Source organism: Rhamphochromis longiceps, linkage group LG5 (genome assembly GCF_057381845.1).
Source record: "Rhamphochromis longiceps isolate RC_006_pf linkage group LG5, R_longiceps_female_GT1.1, whole genome shotgun sequence".
In the NCBI taxonomy this organism is placed as follows: domain Eukaryota; kingdom Metazoa; phylum Chordata; class Actinopteri; order Cichliformes; family Cichlidae; genus Rhamphochromis; species Rhamphochromis longiceps.
The window spans coordinates 27,126,203-27,151,779 of NC_140561.1; the positions used below are offsets into that span (position 1 = coordinate 27,126,203).

At 40.7% G+C, this 25,577-nt stretch overlaps 1 protein-coding gene across 1 annotated transcript in view; it reads left to right on the top strand.

Moving 5' to 3' along the window:
• rab44 (RAB44, member RAS oncogene family) overlaps window positions 1-25,577 on the top strand; it is a 34,851-nt gene that overhangs the window by 6,714 nt on the left and 2,560 nt on the right. Inside the window, exons 3-8 of the mRNA XM_085407822.1 lie at window positions 5-20,063; window positions 20,690-20,757; window positions 22,159-22,229; window positions 22,317-22,454; window positions 22,547-22,628; window positions 25,400-25,514. Of these exons, the coding sequence (XP_085263948.1) occupies window positions 5-20,063; window positions 20,690-20,757; window positions 22,159-22,229; window positions 22,317-22,454; window positions 22,547-22,628; window positions 25,400-25,514 (20,533 nt within the window). The remainder of the gene's footprint in view (window positions 1-4; window positions 20,064-20,689; window positions 20,758-22,158; window positions 22,230-22,316; window positions 22,455-22,546; window positions 22,629-25,399; window positions 25,515-25,577) is intronic.

A 25,577-nucleotide genomic window follows, 5' to 3' on the forward strand; every position in this document is an offset into this window, starting at 1 on the left:
ACAGTTTAATTCCTCAAAGTGAAAACCTTCACGAAAATCAAGATGAGCAAGATTTTAAAGTGGTTTCAGATAAACCATTGGAATCTGGGATGGAAGAAGTGGATGAATCTGAAACTGCTCTGCGTGAAGAGGTCAAAGATGCCAATCACTCAGATGAAACTGTCAGGAAAATGCATGAAGATGAGGTTGAAAGAACAGAAATTCAAGAAGTGCTGCAGAATGATTTCTCATCTGAAAATGTGATTGATGATGCCACAGAAAACTCTTCCTTTACTTCTGGAGACTTAGGCCAAACTGAAAATAGCAACACTTACCAGTTTCAAGTGATGGTGCAGAGTCCTGATGAATCTGTAACCAAAGTGGAAGTTTCAACTCCTGATGACAAACAACCTGAACAGCACTTTGTGACTCAGGGAAACGAGGAAGGTGACATTTCAGACAGCAAAGGTGGTGGAGTCTCTCCACAATCTCCAACCTCATTAGCAACTCCACCTTTTGAGTCCCAACTTCAGGACAATACTGTGAGCACAGATAAGCAATCCCATGCGGTCACCGAATCCAGGGGGAATAGAAGAAAAATGGGATCCACTCGTAGAAATAAAGGAAGACAGCGTGATAAGGAATTTAAAGATGAAGATGCAATTGGTGATGAAACCCCTGAAACAACAGAAATGTCAGAAACAGAGGCTACAAGACCTGAAGAATTACTGCATTTAATTCCTCAAAGTGAAAACCTTCACGAAAATCAAGATGAGCAAGATTTTAAAGTGGTTTCAGATAAACCATTGGAATCTGGGATGGAAGAAGTGGATGAATCTGAAACTGCTCTGCGTGAAGAGATCAAAGATGCCATTTACTCAGATGAAACTGTCAGGAAAATGCATGAAGATGAGGTTGAAAGAACAGAAATTCAAGAAGTGCTGCAGAATGATTTCTCATCTGAAAATGTGATTGATGATGCCACAGAAAACTCTTCCTTTACTTCTGGAGACTTAGGCCAAACTGAAAATAGCAACACTTACCAGTTTCAAGTGATGGTGCAGAGTCCTGATGAATCTGTAACCAAAGTGGAAGTTTCAACTCCTGATGACAAACAACCTGAGCAGCACTTTGTGACTCAAGAAAACGAGGAAGGTGACATTTCAGACAGCAAAGGTGGTGGAGTCTCTCCACAATCTCCAACCTCATTAGCAACTCCACCTTTTGAGTCCCAACTTCAGGACAATACTGTGAGCACAGATAAGCAATCCCATGCGGTCACCGAATCCAGGGGGAATAGAAGAAAAATGGGATCCACTCGTAGAAATAAAGGAAGACAGCGTGATAAGGAATTTAAAGATGAAGATGCAATTGGTGATGAAACCCCTGAAACAACAGAAATGTCAGAAACAGAGGCTACAAGACCTGAAGAATTACTGCAAAGAAACGATCATGACGTTTCTCTGTCTGTGCCACATGACAGCTCCATTTTTACAGTGTCTACACCTGCTTATTTTCCTGAGGTCCAGAACCCAACAGCAACAAGCCATCCTGAGATTAGCTTGAACAGTTTAATTCCTCAAAGTGAAAACCTTCACGAAAATCAAGATGAGCAAGATTTTAAAGTGGTTTCAGATAAACCATTGGAATCTGGGATGGAAGAAGTGGATGAATCTGAAACTGCTCTGGGTGAAGAGGTCAAAGATGCCATTTACTCAGATGAAACTGTCAGGAAAATGCATGAAGATGAGGTTGAAAGAACAGAAATTCAAGAAGTGCTGCAGAATGATTTCTCATCTGAAAATGTGATTGATGATGCCACAGAAAACTCTTCCTTTACTTCTGGAGACTTAGGCCAAACTGAAAATAGCAACACTTACCAGTTTCAAGTGATGGTGCAGAGTCCTGATGAATCTGTAACCAAAGTGGAAGTTTCAACTCCTGATGACAAACAACCTGAACAGCACTTTGTGACTCAGGGAAACGAGGAAGGTGACATTTCAGACAGCAAAGGTGGTGGAGTCTCTCCACAATCTCCAACCTCATTAGCAACTCCACCTTTTGAGTCCCAACTTCAGGACAATACTGTGAGCACAGATAAGCAATCCCATGCGGTCACCGAATCCAGGGGGAATAGAAGAAAAATGGGATCCACTCGTAGAAATAAAGGAAGACAGCGTGATAAGGAATTTAAAGATGAAGATGCAATTGGTGATGAAACCCCTGAAACAACAGAAATGTCAGAAACAGAGGCTACAAGACCTGAAGAATTACTGCAAAGAAACGATCATGACGTTTCTCTGTCTGTGCCACATGACAGCTCCATTTTTACAGTGTCTACACCTGCTTATTTTCCTGAGGTCCAGAACCCAACAGCAACAAGCCATCCTGAGATTAGCTTGAACAGTTTAATTCCTCAAAGTGAAAACCTTCACGAAAATCAAGATGAGCAAGATTTTAAAGTGGTTTCAGATAAACCATTGGAATCTGGGATGGAAGAAGTGGATGAATCTGAAACTGCTCTGCGTGAAGAGGTCAAAGATGCCATTTACTCAGATGAAACTGTCAGGAAAATGCATGAAGATGAGGTTGAAAGAACAGAAATTCAAGAAGTGCTGCAGAATGATTTCTCATCTGAAAATGTGATTGATGATGCCACAGAAAACTCTTCCTTTACTTCTGGAGACTTAGGCCAAACTGAAAATAGCAACACTTACCAGTTTCAAGTGATGGTGCAGAGTCCTGATGAATCTGTAACCAAAGTGGAAGTTTCAACTCCTGATGACAAACAACCTGAACAGCACTTTGTGACTCAAGAAAACGAGGAAGGTGACATTTCAGACAGCAAAGGTGGTGGAGTCTCTCCACAATCTCCAACCTCATTAGCAACTCCACCTTTTGAGTCCCAACTTCAGGACAATACTGTCAGCACAGATAAGCAATCCCATGCGGTCACCGAATCCAGGGGGAATAGAAGAAAAATGGGATCCACTCGTAGAAATAAAGGAAGACAGCGTGATAAGGAATTTAAAGATGAAGATGCAATTGGTGATGAAACCCCTGAAACAACAGAAATGTCAGAAACAGAGGCTACAAGACCTGAAGAATTACTGCAAAGAAACAATCATGACGTTTCTCTGTCTGTGCCACATGACAGCTCCATTTTTACAGTGTCTACACCTGCTTATTTTCCTGAGGTCCAGAACCCAACAGCAACAAGCCATCCTGAGATTAGCTTGAACAGTTTAATTCCTCAAAGTGAAAACCTTCACGAAAATCAAGATGAGCAAGATTTTAAAGTGGTTTCAGATAAACCATTGGAATCTGGGATGGAAGAAGTGGATGAATCTGAAACTGCTCTGCGTGAAGAGGTCAAAGATGCCATTTACTCAGATGAAACTGTCAGGAAAATGCATGAAGATGAGGTTGAAAGAACAGAAATTCAAGAAGTGCTGCAGAATGATTTCTCATCTGAAAATGTGATTGATGATGCCACAGAAAACTCTTCCTTTACTTCTGGAGACTTAGGCCAAACTGAAAATAGCAACACTTACCAGTTTCAAGTGATGGTGCAGAGTCCTGATGAATCTGTAACCAAAGTGGAAGTTTCAACTCCTGATGACAAACAACCTGAACAGCACTTTGTGACTCAGGGAAACGAGGAAGGTGACATTTCAGACAGCAAAGGTGGTGGAGTCTCTCCACAATCTCCAACCTCATTAGCAACTCCACCTTTTGAGTCCCAACTTCAGGACAATACTGTGAGCACAGATAAGCAATCCCATGCGGTCACCGAATCCAGGGGGAATAGAAGAAAAATGGGATCCACTCGTAGAAATAAAGGAAGACAGCGTGATAAGGAATTTAAAGATGAAGATGCAATTGGTGATGAAACCCCTGAAACAACAGAAATGTCAGAAACAGAGGCTACAAGACCTGAAGAATTACTGCATTTAATTCCTCAAAGTGAAAACCTTCACGAAAATCAAGATGAGCAAGATTTTAAAGTGGTTTCAGATAAACCATTGGAATCTGGGATGGAAGAAGTGGATGAATCTGAAACTGCTCTGCGTGAAGAGATCAAAGATGCCATTTACTCAGATGAAACTGTCAGGAAAATGCATGAAGATGAGGTTGAAAGAACAGAAATTCAAGAAGTGCTGCAGAATGATTTCTCATCTGAAAATGTGATTGATGATGCCACAGAAAACTCTTCCTTTACTTCTGGAGACTTAGGCCAAACTGAAAATAGCAACACTTACCAGTTTCAAGTGATGGTGCAGAGTCCTGATGAATCTGTAACCAAAGTGGAAGTTTCAACTCCTGATGACAAACAACCTGAGCAGCACTTTGTGACTCAAGAAAACGAGGAAGGTGACATTTCAGACAGCAAAAGTGGTGGAGTCTCTCCACAATCTCCAACCTCATTAGCAACTCCACCTTTTGAGTCCCAACTTCAGGACAATACTGTCAGCACAGATAAGCAATCTCATGCGGTCACAGAATCCAGGGGAAACAGAAGAAAAATGGGATCCACTCGTAGAAATAAAGGAAGACAGCGTGATAAGGAATTTAAAGATGAAGATGCAATTGGTGATGAAACCCATGAAACAACAGAAATGTCAGAAACAGAGGCTACGAGACCTGAAGAATTACTGCATTTAATTCCTCAAAGTGAAAACCTTCACGAAAATCAAGATGAGCAAGATTTTAAAGTGGTTTCAGATAAACCATTGGAATCTGGGATGGAAGAAGTGGATGAATCTGAAACTGCTCTGCGTGAAGAGGTCAAAGATGCCAATCACTCAGATGAAACTGTCAGGAAAATGCATGAAGATGAGGTTGAAAGAACAGAAATTCAAGAAGTGCTGCAGAATGATTTCTCATCTGAAAATGTGATTGATGATGCCACAGAAAACTCTTCCTTTACTTCTGGAGACTTAGGCCAAACTGAAAATAGCAACACTTACCAGTTTCAAGTGATGGTGCAGAGTCCTGATGAATCTGTAACCAAAGTGGAAGTTTCAACTCCTGATGACAAACAACCTGAACAGCACTTTGTGACTCAGGGAAACGAGGAAGGTGACATTTCAGACAGCAAAGGTGGTGGAGTCTCTCCACAATCTCCAACCTCATTAGCAACTCCACCTTTTGAGTCCCAACTTCAGGACAATACTGTGAGCACAGATAAGCAATCCCATGCGGTCACCGAATCCAGGGGGAATAGAAGAAAAATGGGATCCACTCGTAGAAATAAAGGAAGACAGCGTGATAAGGAATTTAAAGATGAAGATGCAATTGGTGATGAAACCCCTGAAACAACAGAAATGTCAGAAACAGAGGCTACAAGACCTGAAGAATTACTGCAAAGAAACGATCATGACGTTTCTCTGTCTGTGCCACATGACAGCTCCATTTTTACAGTGTCTACACCTGCTTATTTTCCTGAGGTCCAGAACCCAACAGCAACAAGCCATCCTGAGATTAGCTTGAACAGTTTAATTCCTCAAAGTGAAAACCTTCACGAAAATCAAGATGAGCAAGATTTTAAAGTGGTTTCAGATAAACCATTGGAATCTGGGATGGAAGAAGTGGATGAATCTGAAACTGCTCTGCGTGAAGAGGTCAAAGATGCCAATCACTCAGATGAAACTGTCAGGAAAATGCATGAAGATGAGGTTGAAAGAACAGAAATTCAAGAAGTGCTGCAGAATGATTTCTCATCTGAAAATGTGATTGATGATGCCACAGAAAACTCTTCCTTTACTTCTGGAGACTTAGGCCAAACTGAAAATAGCAACACTTACCAGTTTCAAGTGATGGTGCAGAGTCCTGATGAATCTGTAACCAAAGTGGAAGTTTCAACTCCTGATGACAAACAACCTGAACAGCACTTTGTGACTCAGGGAAACGAGGAAGGTGACATTTCAGACAGCAAAGGTGGTGGAGTCTCTCCACAATCTCCAACCTCATTAGCAACTCCACCTTTTGAGTCCCAACTTCAGGACAATACTGTGAGCACAGATAAGCAATCCCATGCGGTCACCGAATCCAGGGGGAATAGAAGAAAAATGGGATCCACTCGTAGAAATAAAGGAAGACAGCGTGATAAGGAATTTAAAGATGAAGATGCAATTGGTGATGAAACCCCTGAAACAACAGAAATGTCAGAAACAGAGGCTACAAGACCTGAAGAATTACTGCATTTAATTCCTCAAAGTGAAAACCTTCACGAAAATCAAGATGAGCAAGATTTTAAAGTGGTTTCAGATAAACCATTGGAATCTGGGATGGAAGAAGTGGATGAATCTGAAACTGCTCTGCGTGAAGAGATCAAAGATGCCATTTACTCAGATGAAACTGTCAGGAAAATGCATGAAGATGAGGTTGAAAGAACAGAAATTCAAGAAGTGCTGCAGAATGATTTCTCATCTGAAAATGTGATTGATGATGCCACAGAAAACTCTTCCTTTACTTCTGGAGACTTAGGCCAAACTGAAAATAGCAACACTTACCAGTTTCAAGTGATGGTGCAGAGTCCTGATGAATCTGTAACCAAAGTGGAAGTTTCAACTCCTGATGACAAACAACCTGAGCAGCACTTTGTGACTCAAGAAAACGAGGAAGGTGACATTTCAGACAGCAAAGGTGGTGGAGTCTCTCCACAATCTCCAACCTCATTAGCAACTCCACCTTTTGAGTCCCAACTTCAGGACAATACTGTGAGCACAGATAAGCAATCCCATGCGGTCACCGAATCCAGGGGGAATAGAAGAAAAATGGGATCCACTCGTAGAAATAAAGGAAGACAGCGTGATAAGGAATTTAAAGATGAAGATGCAATTGGTGATGAAACCCCTGAAACAACAGAAATGTCAGAAACAGAGGCTACAAGACCTGAAGAATTACTGCAAAGAAACGATCATGACGTTTCTCTGTCTGTGCCACATGACAGCTCCATTTTTACAGTGTCTACACCTGCTTATTTTCCTGAGGTCCAGAACCCAACAGCAACAAGCCATCCTGAGATTAGCTTGAACAGTTTAATTCCTCAAAGTGAAAACCTTCACGAAAATCAAGATGAGCAAGATTTTAAAGTGGTTTCAGATAAACCATTGGAATCTGGGATGGAAGAAGTGGATGAATCTGAAACTGCTCTGCGTGAAGAGGTCAAAGATGCCAATCACTCAGATGAAACTGTCAGGAAAATGCATGAAGATGAGGTTGAAAGAACAGAAATTCAAGAAGTGCTGCAGAATGATTTCTCATCTGAAAATGTGATTGATGATGCCACAGAAAACTCTTCCTTTACTTCTGGAGACTTAGGCCAAACTGAAAATAGCAACACTTACCAGTTTCAAGTGATGGTGCAGAGTCCTGATGAATCTGTAACCAAAGTGGAAGTTTCAACTCCTGATGACAAACAACCTGAACAGCACTTTGTGACTCAGGGAAACGAGGAAGGTGACATTTCAGACAGCAAAGGTGGTGGAGTCTCTCCACAATCTCCAACCTCATTAGCAACTCCACCTTTTGAGTCCCAACTTCAGGACAATACTGTGAGCACAGATAAGCAATCCCATGCGGTCACCGAATCCAGGGGGAATAGAAGAAAAATGGGATCCACTCGTAGAAATAAAGGAAGACAGCGTGATAAGGAATTTAAAGATGAAGATGCAATTGGTGATGAAACCCCTGAAACAACAGAAATGTCAGAAACAGAGGCTACAAGACCTGAAGAATTACTGCATTTAATTCCTCAAAGTGAAAACCTTCACGAAAATCAAGATGAGCAAGATTTTAAAGTGGTTTCAGATAAACCATTGGAATCTGGGATGGAAGAAGTGGATGAATCTGAAACTGCTCTGCGTGAAGAGGTCAAAGATGCCATTTACTCAGATGAAACTGTCAGGAAAATGCATGAAGATGAGGTTGAAAGAACAGAAATTCAAGAAGTGCTGCAGAATGATTTCTCATCTGAAAATGTGATTGATGATGCCACAGAAAACTCTTCCTTTACTTCTGGAGACTTAGGCCAAACTGAAAATAGCAACACTTACCAGTTTCAAGTGATGGTGCAGAGTCCTGATGAATCTGTAACCAAAGTGGAAGTTTCAACTCCTGATGACAAACAACCTGAACAGCACTTTGTGACTCAAGAAAACGAGGAAGGTGACATTTCAGACAGCAAAGGTGGTGGAGTCTCTCCACAATCTCCAACCTCATTAGCAACTCCACCTTTTGAGTCCCAACTTCAGGACAATACTGTCAGCACAGATAAGCAATCCCATGCGGTCACCGAATCCAGGGGGAATAGAAGAAAAATGGGATCCACTCGTAGAAATAAAGGAAGACAGCGTGATAAGGAATTTAAAGATGAAGATGCAATTGGTGATGAAACCCCTGAAACAACAGAAATGTCAGAAACAGAGGCTACAAGACCTGAAGAATTACTGCAAAGAAACAATCATGACGTTTCTCTGTCTGTGCCACATGACAGCTCCATTTTTACAGTGTCTACACCTGCTTATTTTCCTGAGGTCCAGAACCCAACAGCAACAAGCCATCCTGAGATTAGCTTGAACAGTTTAATTCCTCAAAGTGAAAACCTTCACGAAAATCAAGATGAGCAAGATTTTAAAGTGGTTTCAGATAAACCATTGGAATCTGGGATGGAAGAAGTGGATGAATCTGAAACTGCTCTGCGTGAAGAGGTCAAAGATGCCATTTACTCAGATGAAACTGTCAGGAAAATGCATGAAGATGAGGTTGAAAGAACAGAAATTCAAGAAGTGCTGCAGAATGATTTCTCATCTGAAAATGTGATTGATGATGCCACAGAAAACTCTTCCTTTACTTCTGGAGACTTAGGCCAAACTGAAAATAGCAACACTTACCAGTTTCAAGTGATGGTGCAGAGTCCTGATGAATCTGTAACCAAAGTGGAAGTTTCAACTCCTGATGACAAACAACCTGAACAGCACTTTGTGACTCAGGGAAACGAGGAAGGTGACATTTCAGACAGCAAAGGTGGTGGAGTCTCTCCACAATCTCCAACCTCATTAGCAACTCCACCTTTTGAGTCCCAACTTCAGGACAATACTGTGAGCACAGATAAGCAATCCCATGCGGTCACCGAATCCAGGGGGAATAGAAGAAAAATGGGATCCACTCGTAGAAATAAAGGAAGACAGCGTGATAAGGAATTTAAAGATGAAGATGCAATTGGTGATGAAACCCCTGAAACAACAGAAATGTCAGAAACAGAGGCTACAAGACCTGAAGAATTACTGCATTTAATTCCTCAAAGTGAAAACCTTCACGAAAATCAAGATGAGCAAGATTTTAAAGTGGTTTCAGATAAACCATTGGAATCTGGGATGGAAGAAGTGGATGAATCTGAAACTGCTCTGCGTGAAGAGATCAAAGATGCCATTTACTCAGATGAAACTGTCAGGAAAATGCATGAAGATGAGGTTGAAAGAACAGAAATTCAAGAAGTGCTGCAGAATGATTTCTCATCTGAAAATGTGATTGATGATGCCACAGAAAACTCTTCCTTTACTTCTGGAGACTTAGGCCAAACTGAAAATAGCAACACTTACCAGTTTCAAGTGATGGTGCAGAGTCCTGATGAATCTGTAACCAAAGTGGAAGTTTCAACTCCTGATGACAAACAACCTGAGCAGCACTTTGTGACTCAAGAAAACGAGGAAGGTGACATTTCAGACAGCAAAAGTGGTGGAGTCTCTCCACAATCTCCAACCTCATTAGCAACTCCACCTTTTGAGTCCCAACTTCAGGACAATACTGTCAGCACAGATAAGCAATCTCATGCGGTCACAGAATCCAGGGGAAACAGAAGAAAAATGGGATCCACTCGTAGAAATAAAGGAAGACAGCGTGATAAGGAATTTAAAGATGAAGATGCAATTGGTGATGAAACCCATGAAACAACAGAAATGTCAGAAACAGAGGCTACGAGACCTGAAGAATTACTGCATTTAATTCCTCAAAGTGAAAACCTTCACGAAAATCAAGATGAGCAAGATTTTAAAGTGGTTTCAGATAAACCATTGGAATCTGGGATGGAAGAAGTGGATGAATCTGAAACTGCTCTGCGTGAAGAGGTCAAAGATGCCAATCACTCAGATGAAACTGTCAGGAAAATGCATGAAGATGAGGTTGAAAGAACAGAAATTCAAGAAGTGCTGCAGAATGATTTCTCATCTGAAAATGTGATTGATGATGCCACAGAAAACTCTTCCTTTACTTCTGGAGACTTAGGCCAAACTGAAAATAGCAACACTTACCAGTTTCAAGTGATGGTGCAGAGTCCTGATGAATCTGTAACCAAAGTGGAAGTTTCAACTCCTGATGACAAACAACCTGAACAGCACTTTGTGACTCAGGGAAACGAGGAAGGTGACATTTCAGACAGCAAAGGTGGTGGAGTCTCTCCACAATCTCCAACCTCATTAGCAACTCCACCTTTTGAGTCCCAACTTCAGGACAATACTGTGAGCACAGATAAGCAATCCCATGCGGTCACCGAATCCAGGGGGAATAGAAGAAAAATGGGATCCACTCGTAGAAATAAAGGAAGACAGCGTGATAAGGAATTTAAAGATGAAGATGCAATTGGTGATGAAACCCCTGAAACAACAGAAATGTCAGAAACAGAGGCTACAAGACCTGAAGAATTACTGCAAAGAAACGATCATGACGTTTCTCTGTCTGTGCCACATGACAGCTCCATTTTTACAGTGTCTACACCTGCTTATTTTCCTGAGGTCCAGAACCCAACAGCAACAAGCCATCCTGAGATTAGCTTGAACAGTTTAATTCCTCAAAGTGAAAACCTTCACGAAAATCAAGATGAGCAAGATTTTAAAGTGGTTTCAGATAAACCATTGGAATCTGGGATGGAAGAAGTGGATGAATCTGAAACTGCTCTGCGTGAAGAGGTCAAAGATGCCAATCACTCAGATGAAACTGTCAGGAAAATGCATGAAGATGAGGTTGAAAGAACAGAAATTCAAGAAGTGCTGCAGAATGATTTCTCATCTGAAAATGTGATTGATGATGCCACAGAAAACTCTTCCTTTACTTCTGGAGACTTAGGCCAAACTGAAAATAGCAACACTTACCAGTTTCAAGTGATGGTGCAGAGTCCTGATGAATCTGTAACCAAAGTGGAAGTTTCAACTCCTGATGACAAACAACCTGAACAGCACTTTGTGACTCAGGGAAACGAGGAAGGTGACATTTCAGACAGCAAAGGTGGTGGAGTCTCTCCACAATCTCCAACCTCATTAGCAACTCCACCTTTTGAGTCCCAACTTCAGGACAATACTGTGAGCACAGATAAGCAATCCCATGCGGTCACCGAATCCAGGGGGAATAGAAGAAAAATGGGATCCACTCGTAGAAATAAAGGAAGACAGCGTGATAAGGAATTTAAAGATGAAGATGCAATTGGTGATGAAACCCCTGAAACAACAGAAATGTCAGAAACAGAGGCTACAAGACCTGAAGAATTACTGCATTTAATTCCTCAAAGTGAAAACCTTCACGAAAATCAAGATGAGCAAGATTTTAAAGTGGTTTCAGATAAACCATTGGAATCTGGGATGGAAGAAGTGGATGAATCTGAAACTGCTCTGCGTGAAGAGATCAAAGATGCCATTTACTCAGATGAAACTGTCAGGAAAATGCATGAAGATGAGGTTGAAAGAACAGAAATTCAAGAAGTGCTGCAGAATGATTTCTCATCTGAAAATGTGATTGATGATGCCACAGAAAACTCTTCCTTTACTTCTGGAGACTTAGGCCAAACTGAAAATAGCAACACTTACCAGTTTCAAGTGATGGTGCAGAGTCCTGATGAATCTGTAACCAAAGTGGAAGTTTCAACTCCTGATGACAAACAACCTGAGCAGCACTTTGTGACTCAAGAAAACGAGGAAGGTGACATTTCAGACAGCAAAGGTGGTGGAGTCTCTCCACAATCTCCAACCTCATTAGCAACTCCACCTTTTGAGTCCCAACTTCAGGACAATACTGTGAGCACAGATAAGCAATCCCATGCGGTCACCGAATCCAGGGGGAATAGAAGAAAAATGGGATCCACTCGTAGAAATAAAGGAAGACAGCGTGATAAGGAATTTAAAGATGAAGATGCAATTGGTGATGAAACCCCTGAAACAACAGAAATGTCAGAAACAGAGGCTACAAGACCTGAAGAATTACTGCAAAGAAACGATCATGACGTTTCTCTGTCTGTGCCACATGACAGCTCCATTTTTACAGTGTCTACACCTGCTTATTTTCCTGAGGTCCAGAACCCAACAGCAACAAGCCATCCTGAGATTAGCTTGAACAGTTTAATTCCTCAAAGTGAAAACCTTCACGAAAATCAAGATGAGCAAGATTTTAAAGTGGTTTCAGATAAACCATTGGAATCTGGGATGGAAGAAGTGGATGAATCTGAAACTGCTCTGCGTGAAGAGGTCAAAGATGCCAATCACTCAGATGAAACTGTCAGGAAAATGCATGAAGATGAGGTTGAAAGAACAGAAATTCAAGAAGTGCTGCAGAATGATTTCTCATCTGAAAATGTGATTGATGATGCCACAGAAAACTCTTCCTTTACTTCTGGAGACTTAGGCCAAACTGAAAATAGCAACACTTACCAGTTTCAAGTGATGGTGCAGAGTCCTGATGAATCTGTAACCAAAGTGGAAGTTTCAACTCCTGATGACAAACAACCTGAACAGCACTTTGTGACTCAGGGAAACGAGGAAGGTGACATTTCAGACAGCAAAGGTGGTGGAGTCTCTCCACAATCTCCAACCTCATTAGCAACTCCACCTTTTGAGTCCCAACTTCAGGACAATACTGTGAGCACAGATAAGCAATCCCATGCGGTCACCGAATCCAGGGGGAATAGAAGAAAAATGGGATCCACTCGTAGAAATAAAGGAAGACAGCGTGATAAGGAATTTAAAGATGAAGATGCAATTGGTGATGAAACCCCTGAAACAACAGAAATGTCAGAAACAGAGGCTACAAGACCTGAAGAATTACTGCATTTAATTCCTCAAAGTGAAAACCTTCACGAAAATCAAGATGAGCAAGATTTTAAAGTGGTTTCAGATAAACCATTGGAATCTGGGATGGAAGAAGTGGATGAATCTGAAACTGCTCTGCGTGAAGAGATCAAAGATGCCATTTACTCAGATGAAACTGTCAGGAAAATGCATGAAGATGAGGTTGAAAGAACAGAAATTCAAGAAGTGCTGCAGAATGATTTCTCATCTGAAAATGTGATTGATGATGCCACAGAAAACTCTTCCTTTACTTCTGGAGACTTAGGCCAAACTGAAAATAGCAACACTTACCAGTTTCAAGTGATGGTGCAGAGTCCTGATGAATCTGTAACCAAAGTGGAAGTTTCAACTCCTGATGACAAACAACCTGAGCAGCACTTTGTGACTCAAGAAAACGAGGAAGGTGACATTTCAGACAGCAAAGGTGGTGGAGTCTCTCCACAATCTCCAACCTCATTAGCAACTCCACCTTTTGAGTCCCAACTTCAGGACAATACTGTGAGCACAGATAAGCAATCCCATGCGGTCACCGAATCCAGGGGGAATAGAAGAAAAATGGGATCCACTCGTAGAAATAAAGGAAGACAGCGTGATAAGGAATTTAAAGATGAAGATGCAATTGGTGATGAAACCCCTGAAACAACAGAAATGTCAGAAACAGAGGCTACAAGACCTGAAGAATTACTGCAAAGAAACGATCATGACGTTTCTCTGTCTGTGCCACATGACAGCTCCATTTTTACAGTGTCTACACCTGCTTATTTTCCTGAGGTCCAGAACCCAACAGCAACAAGCCATCCTGAGATTAGCTTGAACAGTTTAATTCCTCAAAGTGAAAACCTTCACGAAAATCAAGATGAGCAAGATTTTAAAGTGGTTTCAGATAAACCATTGGAATCTGGGATGGAAGAAGTGGATGAATCTGAAACTGCTCTGGGTGAAGAGGTCAAAGATGCCATTTACTCAGATGAAACTGTCAGGAAAATGCATGAAGATGAGGTTGAAAGAACAGAAATTCAAGAAGTGCTGCAGAATGATTTCTCATCTGAAAATGTGATTGATGATGCCACAGAAAACTCTTCCTTTACTTCTGGAGACTTAGGCCAAACTGAAAATAGCAACACTTACCAGTTTCAAGTGATGGTGCAGAGTCCTGATGAATCTGTAACCAAAGTGGAAGTTTCAACTCCTGATGACAAACAACCTGAACAGCACTTTGTGACTCAGGGAAACGAGGAAGGTGACATTTCAGACAGCAAAGGTGGTGGAGTCTCTCCACAATCTCCAACCTCATTAGCAACTCCACCTTTTGAGTCCCAACTTCAGGACAATACTGTGAGCACAGATAAGCAATCCCATGCGGTCACCGAATCCAGGGGGAATAGAAGAAAAATGGGATCCACTCGTAGAAATAAAGGAAGACAGCGTGATAAGGAATTTAAAGATGAAGATGCAATTGGTGATGAAACCCCTGAAACAACAGAAATGTCAGAAACAGAGGCTACAAGACCTGAAGAATTACTGCAAAGAAACGATCATGACGTTTCTCTGTCTGTGCCACATGACAGCTCCATTTTTACAGTGTCTACACCTGCTTATTTTCCTGAGGTCCAGAACCCAACAGCAACAAGCCATCCTGAGATTAGCTTGAACAGTTTAATTCCTCAAAGTGAAAACCTTCACGAAAATCAAGATGAGCAAGATTTTAAAGTGGTTTCAGATAAACCATTGGAATCTGGGATGGAAGAAGTGGATGAATCTGAAACTGCTCTGCGTGAAGAGGTCAAAGATGCCATTTACTCAGATGAAACTGTCAGGAAAATGCATGAAGATGAGGTTGAAAGAACAGAAATTCAAGAAGTGCTGCAGAATGATTTCTCATCTGAAAATGTGATTGATGATGCCACAGAAAACTCTTCCTTTACTTCTGGAGACTTAGGCCAAACTGAAAATAGCAACACTTACCAGTTTCAAGTGATGGTGCAGAGTCCTGATGAATCTGTAACCAAAGTGGAAGTTTCAACTCCTGATGACAAACAACCTGAACAGCACTTTGTGACTCAAGAAAACGAGGAAGGTGACATTTCAGACAGCAAAGGTGGTGGAGTCTCTCCACAATCTCCAACCTCATTAGCAACTCCACCTTTTGAGTCCCAACTTCAGGACAATACTGTCAGCACAGATAAGCAATCCCATGCGGTCACCGAATCCAGGGGGAATAGAAGAAAAATGGGATCCACTCGTAGAAATAAAGGAAGACAGCGTGATAAGGAATTTAAAGATGAAGATGCAATTGGTGATGAAACCCCTGAAACAACAGAAATGTCAGAAACAGAGGCTACAAGACCTGAAGAATTACTGCAAAGGAACAATCATGACGTTTCTCTGTCTGTGCCACATGACAGCTCCATTTTTACAGTGTCTACACCTGCTTATTTTCCTGAGGTCCAGAACCCAACAGCAACAAGCCATCCTGAGATTAGCTTGAACAGTTTAATTCCTCAAAGTGAAAACCTTCACGAAAATCAAGATGAGCAAGATTTTAAAGTGGTTTCAGATAAACCATTGGAATCTGGGATGGAAGAAGTGGATGAATCTGAAACTGCTCTGCGTGAAGAGGTCAAAGATGCCATTTACTCAGATGAAACTGTCAGGAAAATGCATGAAGATGAGGTTGAAAGAACAGAAATTCAAGAAGTGCTGCAGAATGATTTCTCATCTGAAAATGTGATTGATGATGCCACAGAAAACTCTTCCTTTACTTCTGGAGACTTAGGCCAAACTGAAAATAGCAACACTTACCAGTTTCAAGTGATGGTGCAGAGTCCTGATGAATCTGTAACCAAAGTGGAAGTTTCAACTCCTGATGACAAACAACCTGAACAGCACTTTGTGACTCAAGAAAACGAGGAAGGTGACATTTCAGACAGCAAAGGTGGTGGAGTCTCTCCACAATCTCCAACCTCATTAGCAACTCCACCTTTTGAGTCCCAACTTCAGGACAATACTGTGAGCACAGATAAGCAATCCCATGCGGTCACCGAATCCAGGGGGAATAGAAGAAAAATGGGATCCACTCGTAGAAATAAAGGAAGACAGCGTGATAAGGAATTTAAAGATGAAGATGCAATTGGTGATGAAACCCCTGAAACAACAGAAATGTCAGAAACAGAGGCTATAAGACCTGAAGAATTACTGCAAAGAAACGATCATGACGTTTCTCTGTCTGTGCCACATGACAGCTCCATTTTTACAGTGTCTACACCTGCTTATTTTCCTGAGGTCCAGAACCCAACAGCAACAAGCCATCCTGAGATTAGCTTGAACAGTTTAATTCCTCAAAGTGAAAACCTTCACGAAAATCAAGATGAGCAAGATTTTAAAGTGGTTTCAGATAAACCATTGGAATCTGGGATGGAAGAAGTGGATGAATCTGAAACTGCTCTGCGTGAAGAGGTCAAAGATGCCATTTACTCAGATGAAACTGTCAGGAAAATGCATGAAGATGAGGTTGAAAGAACAGAAATTCAAGAAGTGCTGCAGAATGATTTCTCATCTGAAAATGTGATTGATGATGCCACAGAAAACTCTTCCTTTACTTCTGGAGACTTAGGCCAAACTGAAAATAGCAACACTTACCAGTTTCAAGTGATGGTGCAGAGTCCTGATGAATCTGTAACCAAAGTGGAAGTTTCAACTCCTGATGACAAACAACCTGAACAGCACTTTGTGACTCAAGAAAACGAGGAAGGTGACATTTCAGACAGCAAAGGTGGTGGAGTCTCTCCACAATCTCCAACCTCATTAGCAACTCCACCTTTTGAGTCCCAACTTCAGGACAATACTGTGAGCACAGATAAGCAATCCCATGCGGTCACCGAATCCAGGGGGAATAGAAGAAAAATGGGATCCACTCGTAGAATAAAAGGAAGACAGCGTGATAAGGAATTTAAAGATGAAGATGCAATTGGTGATGAAACCCCTGAAACAACAGAAATGTCAGCAACAGAGGCTACAAGACCTGAAGAATTACTGCAAAGAAACGAGCGTGACGTTTGTCTGTCGGTGCCACATGACAGCTCCATGTTTAAAGTGTCTACACCTGCTTATTCTCCTGACATACAGAGCCCAACTGCAAAGAGTTATTCTGAGATTAGCCTGGACAGTTTAATTTCTGAAAGTGAAAACCTTAAGGAAGATAAAAATCAGACAACCTTTAATGTGATTTCAGATAAACCATTGGAATCTGTGATGGAAGAAGTGGTTAAATCTGAAACTGCTCTGCGTGAAGAAGTCAAAGATCCTCATCACCCTGATGGCAACCAAGCTAAACAGCACTTTGTGACTCAGGAAATCAAGGGAGGTGATGTTCCAAATACTAAAGACAGTGGATTCCCTCTACAAACTCGACTCTCATTAACAACTCCACCTTTTGAGTCCCAACTTCAGGACAATACTGTGAGCACAGATAAGCAAACCCATACTGTCACCGAATCCAGGGGAAATAGAAGAAAAATGGGATCCACTCGCAGAATAAAAGGAAGACAGCGTGATAAGGAATTTAAAGAAGAAGATGCAATTGATGATGAAACCCCTGAAACAACAGAAATGTCAGCAACAGAGGCTACAAGACCTGAAGAATTACTGCAAGAAAACAAGCATGATGTTTCTCTGTCTGTGCCACATCATGAAAAGTCCTTTAAAAATCAAAATGACGGAGATACTAAAGTGATTAATGATAAACCAGTGCAGGCTGGGATGGAAGAAGTCAAAAAAGATCAGCACATAAAACTTTTAGGGCAGGATGGAAATTTACCCAGCAATATTTTGTTAAGTGGAACAACAGATTGTACCATTGCAGTTGAGATAACAACTGACCAAACCAGCCCAAGAGAAAGCACTGAAGTTGAATGCAGTGTTGCACAAGAAACATTTTTAGCATCTCAAAATGTGTTGACTACAAATAGGGAACAACATGAGCATTGCAACCCAATTGAGGTCACCAAAGCTAAGCAGTCAGAGGGTGCATTAATGCATCAGACTGACTGCAGCGCAAGTACAGAGAGTCACCAAACATCCTTATCTGAAACAAATATCTCTTTGGACTTCCACCATCAGGATAATTCTCAGGACATTACAGAAATTCACACACGCCTCAGCCATACAGGGAATAGAAAGAAAATGGGTTCAAGCCGAAGAAATAAAGGAAGACAGGGTGTCAAGGACCCTGATGCATACCAGGAACCTAAAGATGACATTTTAGAAAAACCCACAAGTAATGACAAACTCAGAACAATTGGCATGTCACCAGCAACAGATATAACAAAGGAGGAAGAAGAAAAAGACCTCATATCCATTGACAAAGAAGTGCAGATTAGCTCAACAGCAAAAGAAGGCAAAAATAAAGAAAAGTTGTCGGAGGAAGATGCATTTTTCTCACAGAATAATATGGATAGCAATACAGATGGACTTCTCAAATCTAACAAAGATTTCAATGAGGAAAATAAAGTTGTTCAAGATGCTATGAATTTAGATCAGCTTACAGGATGTGACACAATTACAAAGCACCTGATGCAATCACCACAAGCCTCAGTTTGTGAAATTCCCTCAGACATGCAGCATACCTCATATCATGCTGGCATCGAAGGCTCTAGCTCTCTGAAGGTGCTTGATAAAGAAGAAGCGTTGGAGGCAATGGATGCAAGCAACGGCCAGCAAGAACAAACTCAATCAGGTAACAGAAATACTTTCCAAATAAATCCACAACAGAAGAAGAGAAAGATAGGTTCTTCTCGCAGGAGTCAACTCAACAGAAAAAAAGAGGAAGAAACAGACAACACAGATGAAACCAAGGAAAGTGACTTTCACACCGAAGCTGACGTGAGGAATACTGACAAGTTGGACGTGGTAGAGTTACCGTTAACTACAGATATACCACAAAATGAAACTGCACAACCGTTATTCTCTGCTGTTCATAAACAACAGGAAGCTGCTGAAACCTTTTCTGTACCAAGCAGTACAGAGATCAATGTGATACCAGTAGTAGAAGATTTTAAGGCCCCTCTTCCTGAACAGTTTTCCTCTCTCCGTGAAGAAACTATCAGTCTGGTTACACGCGTTATCACAGGTGGTGTAAGAGAAGTTATTGTGGAGCCGCCACAGCTAGACAATTTTACAAACACTGAGACACAAATAACCACTGTGGTCACGGGTAGAAGCAGACGCTCCATAAATCAGCTGCTGCCCCCAAATACCGAGGCTGCCACAGACACTGGCATAGCAGAAGAGAGCTTAGTGTCTTTTGGTGAGGCCAGGCAAAATACACATAGCGATGAGGAAAGGCCAGAGAGCATAAAAGAAGTACAAGATCAAGATGCTAGTGAGAAAAATCCAAGCAACTTGAATGAAGGAGCTCATAATAAAACTCAAGAGATGAGGAGTGAAAGTCCAAATTTACATTTGAGCAACCGGAGAAGAAAGATGGGCTCCACCCGCAGGAATCTTGGATCCAGAAACAAAGAAGAGCTCCATCAAAAACAGGAGGTGGATAACGAAGCGAAGGAGACTGAAACAGACATCGGGGAAACTGAAAGTGTCTCCAGAATCAAAGAAGAAGCACTTCAGCTTCACACAGATCACAAAAACAATGATGGCGAACAAGGAAAACAGAAAGTATTTGAAACAGTGGAAATCAGCCCTCCGGGTCAGTCTAAATTCAAACCTCTGCCTGAGCAAACAGTTGAAGCGAGGCCTGTTTCCCAAGACCAGCTAGCAGAAACAGAACATCACACTGCAAATGACCTCCTGTCTACATCCTTAAAAGATGATTTTGTGTCAGAATCAGCATCTGGAGGGAGGAGAAGAAAATTGGGATCTAACCGAAAGTCCCGTGGACATCAGCGTATAGAAGACAAAACAGGAGAGGGCACAATAATAGATGATCAAAGTGGGACAGATGCCAGAATTTCAGAGGTAAGCAGCAATGTTTAGGGGTTTTTGTTTAGTTTAGTTTTTTAGTATTTAGTAGAAATCTTAATTGTTTTCAATTTTTCCAAAACCTCATGCACAGACTACATTTAAATTTGACTATTAAATGCAATACCTTATTAAACTTTGTTGTATTTATAATTCTATGCATAGTTGTGAATAGTGAATAGTTATTATTGGACAAGTGTTCTTTCACATAGGCAAGCCTACATTGTTATTTACACCCCATTTGCAGTAGACACTTTGCAAACTGGATTGTTTGTGGCAAGGTCATTGTGACACAGGGAACTAAAAAGAGGAACGTGAGGTTTACATAGCATGTTTCACATACAGCAAACGAGAACATGTGTTCACCTTCTTCAGAAACCTGGCAGATAAGGGCTTTGAATGAGATCAGCAAATAATGGCTTTAAAGATGTCACAATAAATTATTATTATCGACAAAGAATGGGAAACCAGTACGTCAGATATTCCAGCTTCAGATATTATTAGGAGACGACTGATTACTAGATGATAACTAATCCAAGTAGAATAATTTGCACTTTCACATCATGAAATGAGTTTGTCATGCACATTTAGAAGCATAAAAAGCCCTACTTTTCTTTCTGCAGGTTGGAAAATGTGATAAGAAACCATCATCAGGCCTCTCAAAGAGTGAAGAGCACTCAGAGACTGTGAGGTAGGTCTAACACACAGATATTTTTAAAAAGGCTAGGGTTGTCCAGCTACCTAATTAGCTTTCAAGTGTTGGCTTTCCTACTAGACTTACTCACTGTAACTCATAGATAAGTCCAAATTTGTTACAGTGTAGTCTGTTATGTGTTATACTGAATATTCGAATATTCATGTTCATATTGCATATATAGCAACGGACAACTGTAATATCAGTCACCTCAAAGTTCACTTTGTAACATCCAAAAGAAAATGTCCATGAGATTGTTGAAAACATTTTACAATTTGTTAATCTATTTGAGTCACATACAAAAGGAAAGTATACCTGTTTTTTTTTTTATTCTGAGCTTTTACACATAAAACATATTAACACTGTGTCATTATGTAGTTAACAAAAACTAAGCCAAAATTCAGAAGGAGTGTGTGTAAAACTAAGTAGACTTTTACTGCTTCAGTGTGACCACCTTTATAAAGCCAGAAGTGTCCCTTTCCCAACGATCCCTAAACATTCAAGACACCTGCTAATCTTCCCAAAAGTGAACGTCCCAACAAATTCACCCCTAGGTCAGACCATGCAATGCCATGCTGCCAAGAGAAATCCTCTTCTCTCTAAAAAGAACATGGCAGCATGGCTGAAGTTTGCAATATTGCATTTGAAAAAGCCACAGACTTCTCGAACAATGTCCTTTGCACAGATGTGACCAAAGTAGAGATGTTTGGCCATAATGCACATAAAATCCAGGCCTCAACGTAAATTAAATGTGGTAGCAAGAGCTGTGCATTAACAAATGCCTGCAAACCTCAGTAAAAAGGAACAATGTCTGAAAGAAGAGCGGGCCAAAATTCCTTCACAGCAATGTGAGAGACTGATAAAGTCACAGAGAAAACAATTACTTCAACTTAATTCTGTGAAAATGCAGAATCATAGGGTGTGTTTAGTTTTTTGCACACTGCTTCTGCATTTTGACTTGACTGTTCCTCTGACGCTGTAGTTAAAATAATTTAAGAACATGGTAATGACCGGATGATTTCTTGTTATGCCTTGATAAGGTAAAAACTTGTGTACCGCATGGTACTTTCTTTCTTTTTGCAAGCTTTAAAAATACAGTTATGCAATTACTACTGTACACTAGCTTAGTAGTAGTGTATGCACTGTTTTCAGCTGACCTGCTTAGAGATGAGGTGTGAATGTCACCAGAGTGGTGTGGTTTAACAGCACACAGCTTCCTCATCTCTATTGTTTTAAATAAATAATCACAAATCAAGTGAATGACAAAATTCCTTGTCAAATGTTCAGTGCACGGCAACTCAAATATGAGCTTGAGACATTCTGAAAACTGACCATTTCAGCCTTGCAAATCCTTACACTGTATATGTCATGAAGTTTGTTTGATTGTCTTTTCCACAGTGAGAAGACTTCAGCCCAACCTTGTAATTCTGGAATTTTTCCTGTTAAAGAGAATCAAACATTTTCTCTGGGTAAGAAGATGATCAGTGCAGCTTACCAATAATTATAGGGAAATTTTACATTAAAAGATGATGTATGACCAGACATTTTAATTTCAGTTGGTAATCCGGGAGTGGTAGACTCCAAATCAAAGCGCTACAATGTGGTAATGATTGGAGACAGCAGTGTGGGAAAGACCTCCTTCATGAAAAGAGCTCAAAGTGGGAAGTTTTCTTTAGATATACCTTCCTCAATTGGTAAGATCCTGGTGTTAATCTCACAATTAATCCTACTAATGTGTATGCACAGCGATGTACACTCTAAATATACACGTAAATATTGTTTATAGGCCTGGATTCGCTGATGTGGCCTGTTGTAATAGATGGAAAGCCTATGATACTACAGCTATGGGACACAGCAGGTCAAGAAAGGTAAGTCTCAATTTTCCTCTTATATGGTAAATGGTAAATGGTCTGTATTTATATAGCGCTTTACTAGTCCCTAAGGACCCCAAAGCGCTTTACATATCCAGTCATCCACCCATTCACACACTGGTGATGGCAAGCTACATTGTAGCCACAGCCACCCTGGGGCGCACTGACAGAGGCGAGGCTGCCGGACACTGGCGCCACCGGGCCCTCTGACCACCACCAGTAGGCAATGGGTGAAGTGTCTCGCCCAAGGACACAACGACCGAGACTGTCCAAGCCAGGGCTCAAACCAGCAACCTTCCGATTGCAAAGCAAACTCCCAACTCTTGAGCCACGATCGCCCCTCTTAGAATGAATCAGTGAGACAAATTTTTGATGTTTCACAGAGCATTTAAATTATATATCACTATGCAAATGTCTTGAGCCACTCTAAGTTTCTTTATATTTTGATAGCAGTAATCTGCTGTAGATTGGTTTGTAAGCCTGCCAGTTATTATTTGGTCCTCCATTTGTCCAGTTTCCTAAATTTGTAAGGACACACAGCACACCATGCCAAGAAGTGACAAAAAAATTGGAAACTGGCAACTCTTTAGGAATCATGTTGTTGGTTAAAATAAAAGCATAACAGTTTTATTGACTGTCAAACTGTGCTATTTTTTGGCATTTTTCATAGATTCAAGTAAAGAAATGGGAACAAATTATGTTTTTCTGACAGGCTGCTAATAACAAAGTGCCCAAAGATACAATTTAAAATGGGTTCTTTGCTAAGTGTTTCCTTGCTGTAGACAAAACAATGTATCTCCCCTTGAGTCAGGTGCCATGTTATGCCATCTACGCTTGAATTATTCAAAGGTCAATTTTATGGTACAAGGACTGGACTAAGAATGAGTGAAAAAGTAGCCAATATCCAAAGGAAAACTTTGAAACACCTTCAGAAAGCTGGAGAACTATTGCTTAAGACCACTTTAAGAATTACAAGAAAGTCCTTCCAGGCAAAATATAAAGAAATGAGGGGTTTATCAAGACTTTTGCACAGTTTTGTCGCTGAAAGAAGCCACATTGGAGAGAATACATTTAACAGGCTTTTTGAGTTTTATTAATGTTTTTTCTAGTCTGTTTTGAACAGTACATATATTATAATGTACGTAGGTCACAGTAGGCTGCCTGTAGGAGAATAACAAATATCACAGTCGTCAGTGTGTTACGTATGACAGTATCAAAGTCCAACTTGTCTGACTTTTCACAGCCCTGGAATTCAGGTTATCTTTTACATTTCACGTTAGTTAAATTCTGTAAATGAGCAACTTGTCTGAGTATAAAAACACTGGGAGCAATACGTCTGCATTTCTGTGACGTCATAAAGACAAAAAGCACAGTTTGTCCATTAAAGTGCGTTAATTATCTAGTTGAAATTCTGAATTCTGCCAAGCCTTGTGATTTTCTCCTTCATAGCATGGGTTTGTCAGGAGTAGAATTGAGCCAGGTGGAAAAAGCAAAGATGACTTCATAATGAGTGCAAAAAGTCTATCCTTCTAATAAAGCAAGAAAAATGGCAAAACCTGTGCATGACAGTTCATTTCTGCTTACTCATTTCTATCATACTGCTCATAAAACTAAAAGTTAACTACAGACTTGTACGCACGAGTCCCAAACTACAATACAGCGACATATCCTGAAGGAAACATACATATCCAGAGAGAGAGGAAAAAAAGAAGCAAATTTCTATATCAAGGTTTTCTAAACAACTACTGCTTTTTGGAGTTTGTTTGAGCCAGACGTGAACAGTTTTATATCTGTTTTGTAAATAAAGCCAATCATCAGAGAAGACGCCATCTCTTTTTTAAAGGTACAGGCTATTATTTTGTGGTTTAGGATGTCCTGAATGTTGTGCCACATGCAGTCTTGCTGTTCTAGGGAGTGGCTGTGTTTTTTCAGTGTATAGATAAACTTCCCCGATGGCCAAGGACACACTGTCCCGCTGTTCCGAAGCCTGACAAGGAAGGCTTCCAAGTAGGCGACACCCAGTGTTCAAAGCAGTGTGTACACCTTGGAATTCAACCGAGATCTGCAGTTACTACTTGTAACAGTGTTTACTTAAGTAACACTTGCTTTTGTAGATAGATACGGTATAGCAGCCAATTTCAACATGTAACAGACAATATGCTCAGATCAGAGTTACACTTGAGCAGTATTTAAAGACTGCTCAAGTGTAACTGGTTTCAGAACTGGTTTGGCACTCCTCAATAATGTTTTGTATTCCAGGATACAATGCAGATTTTGTTCCAGTGACAGAGGTGGATTCAACACGGATGCAATTTAAAGATGCTCACTTTTAACTGCAGATTTTAGGCAGACTCGTGTTGGATAAGTTCAACTAAAAAACATAGCAAGAGTGAGAAAGCGTTTGAGACATGCAGTTCCCCAAGAGTTTACAAAAAGCCTCCTTAATGTCAACAATAAAGTGAAGCTTTATTCCAACTCTTCACCTAATGGGCAGGCTTCTAAGATCTATTTATTTTATTTTTACTACAAAAACATCTGACATTTACTTGTTCAAGGAGGGAAGTCTGAGGCATGGGTGTGTCTTGAAAAATATGTTCAGGGTAGCCTCTGCAAACTGCATTAAATGACAAATTTGTGACATTAACTTTTGAGTGAATGTGAGGAAAGTAATTAGAATGTGCTACAGTATGCAGAGCTAGTGTCTTCCTGGTTTCAAAAAGGAAGTATTAATAGATCACCTTTAATGTCGTGCTTTTCTGTCTTTAAAGGTTTCACAGTATCACCAAACAGGTCTTCCACAAAGCCCAGGCCTTTCTCTTGATGTATGACATCACCTCCACCAATAGTTTTTCCGCAGTCAGTTACTGGGCAAACTGTATTCAGGTATGTCTTCCCTTTCAAACTTCAACACCTATTTTTTAAACAGATGTTGAAATTACTAGTTAA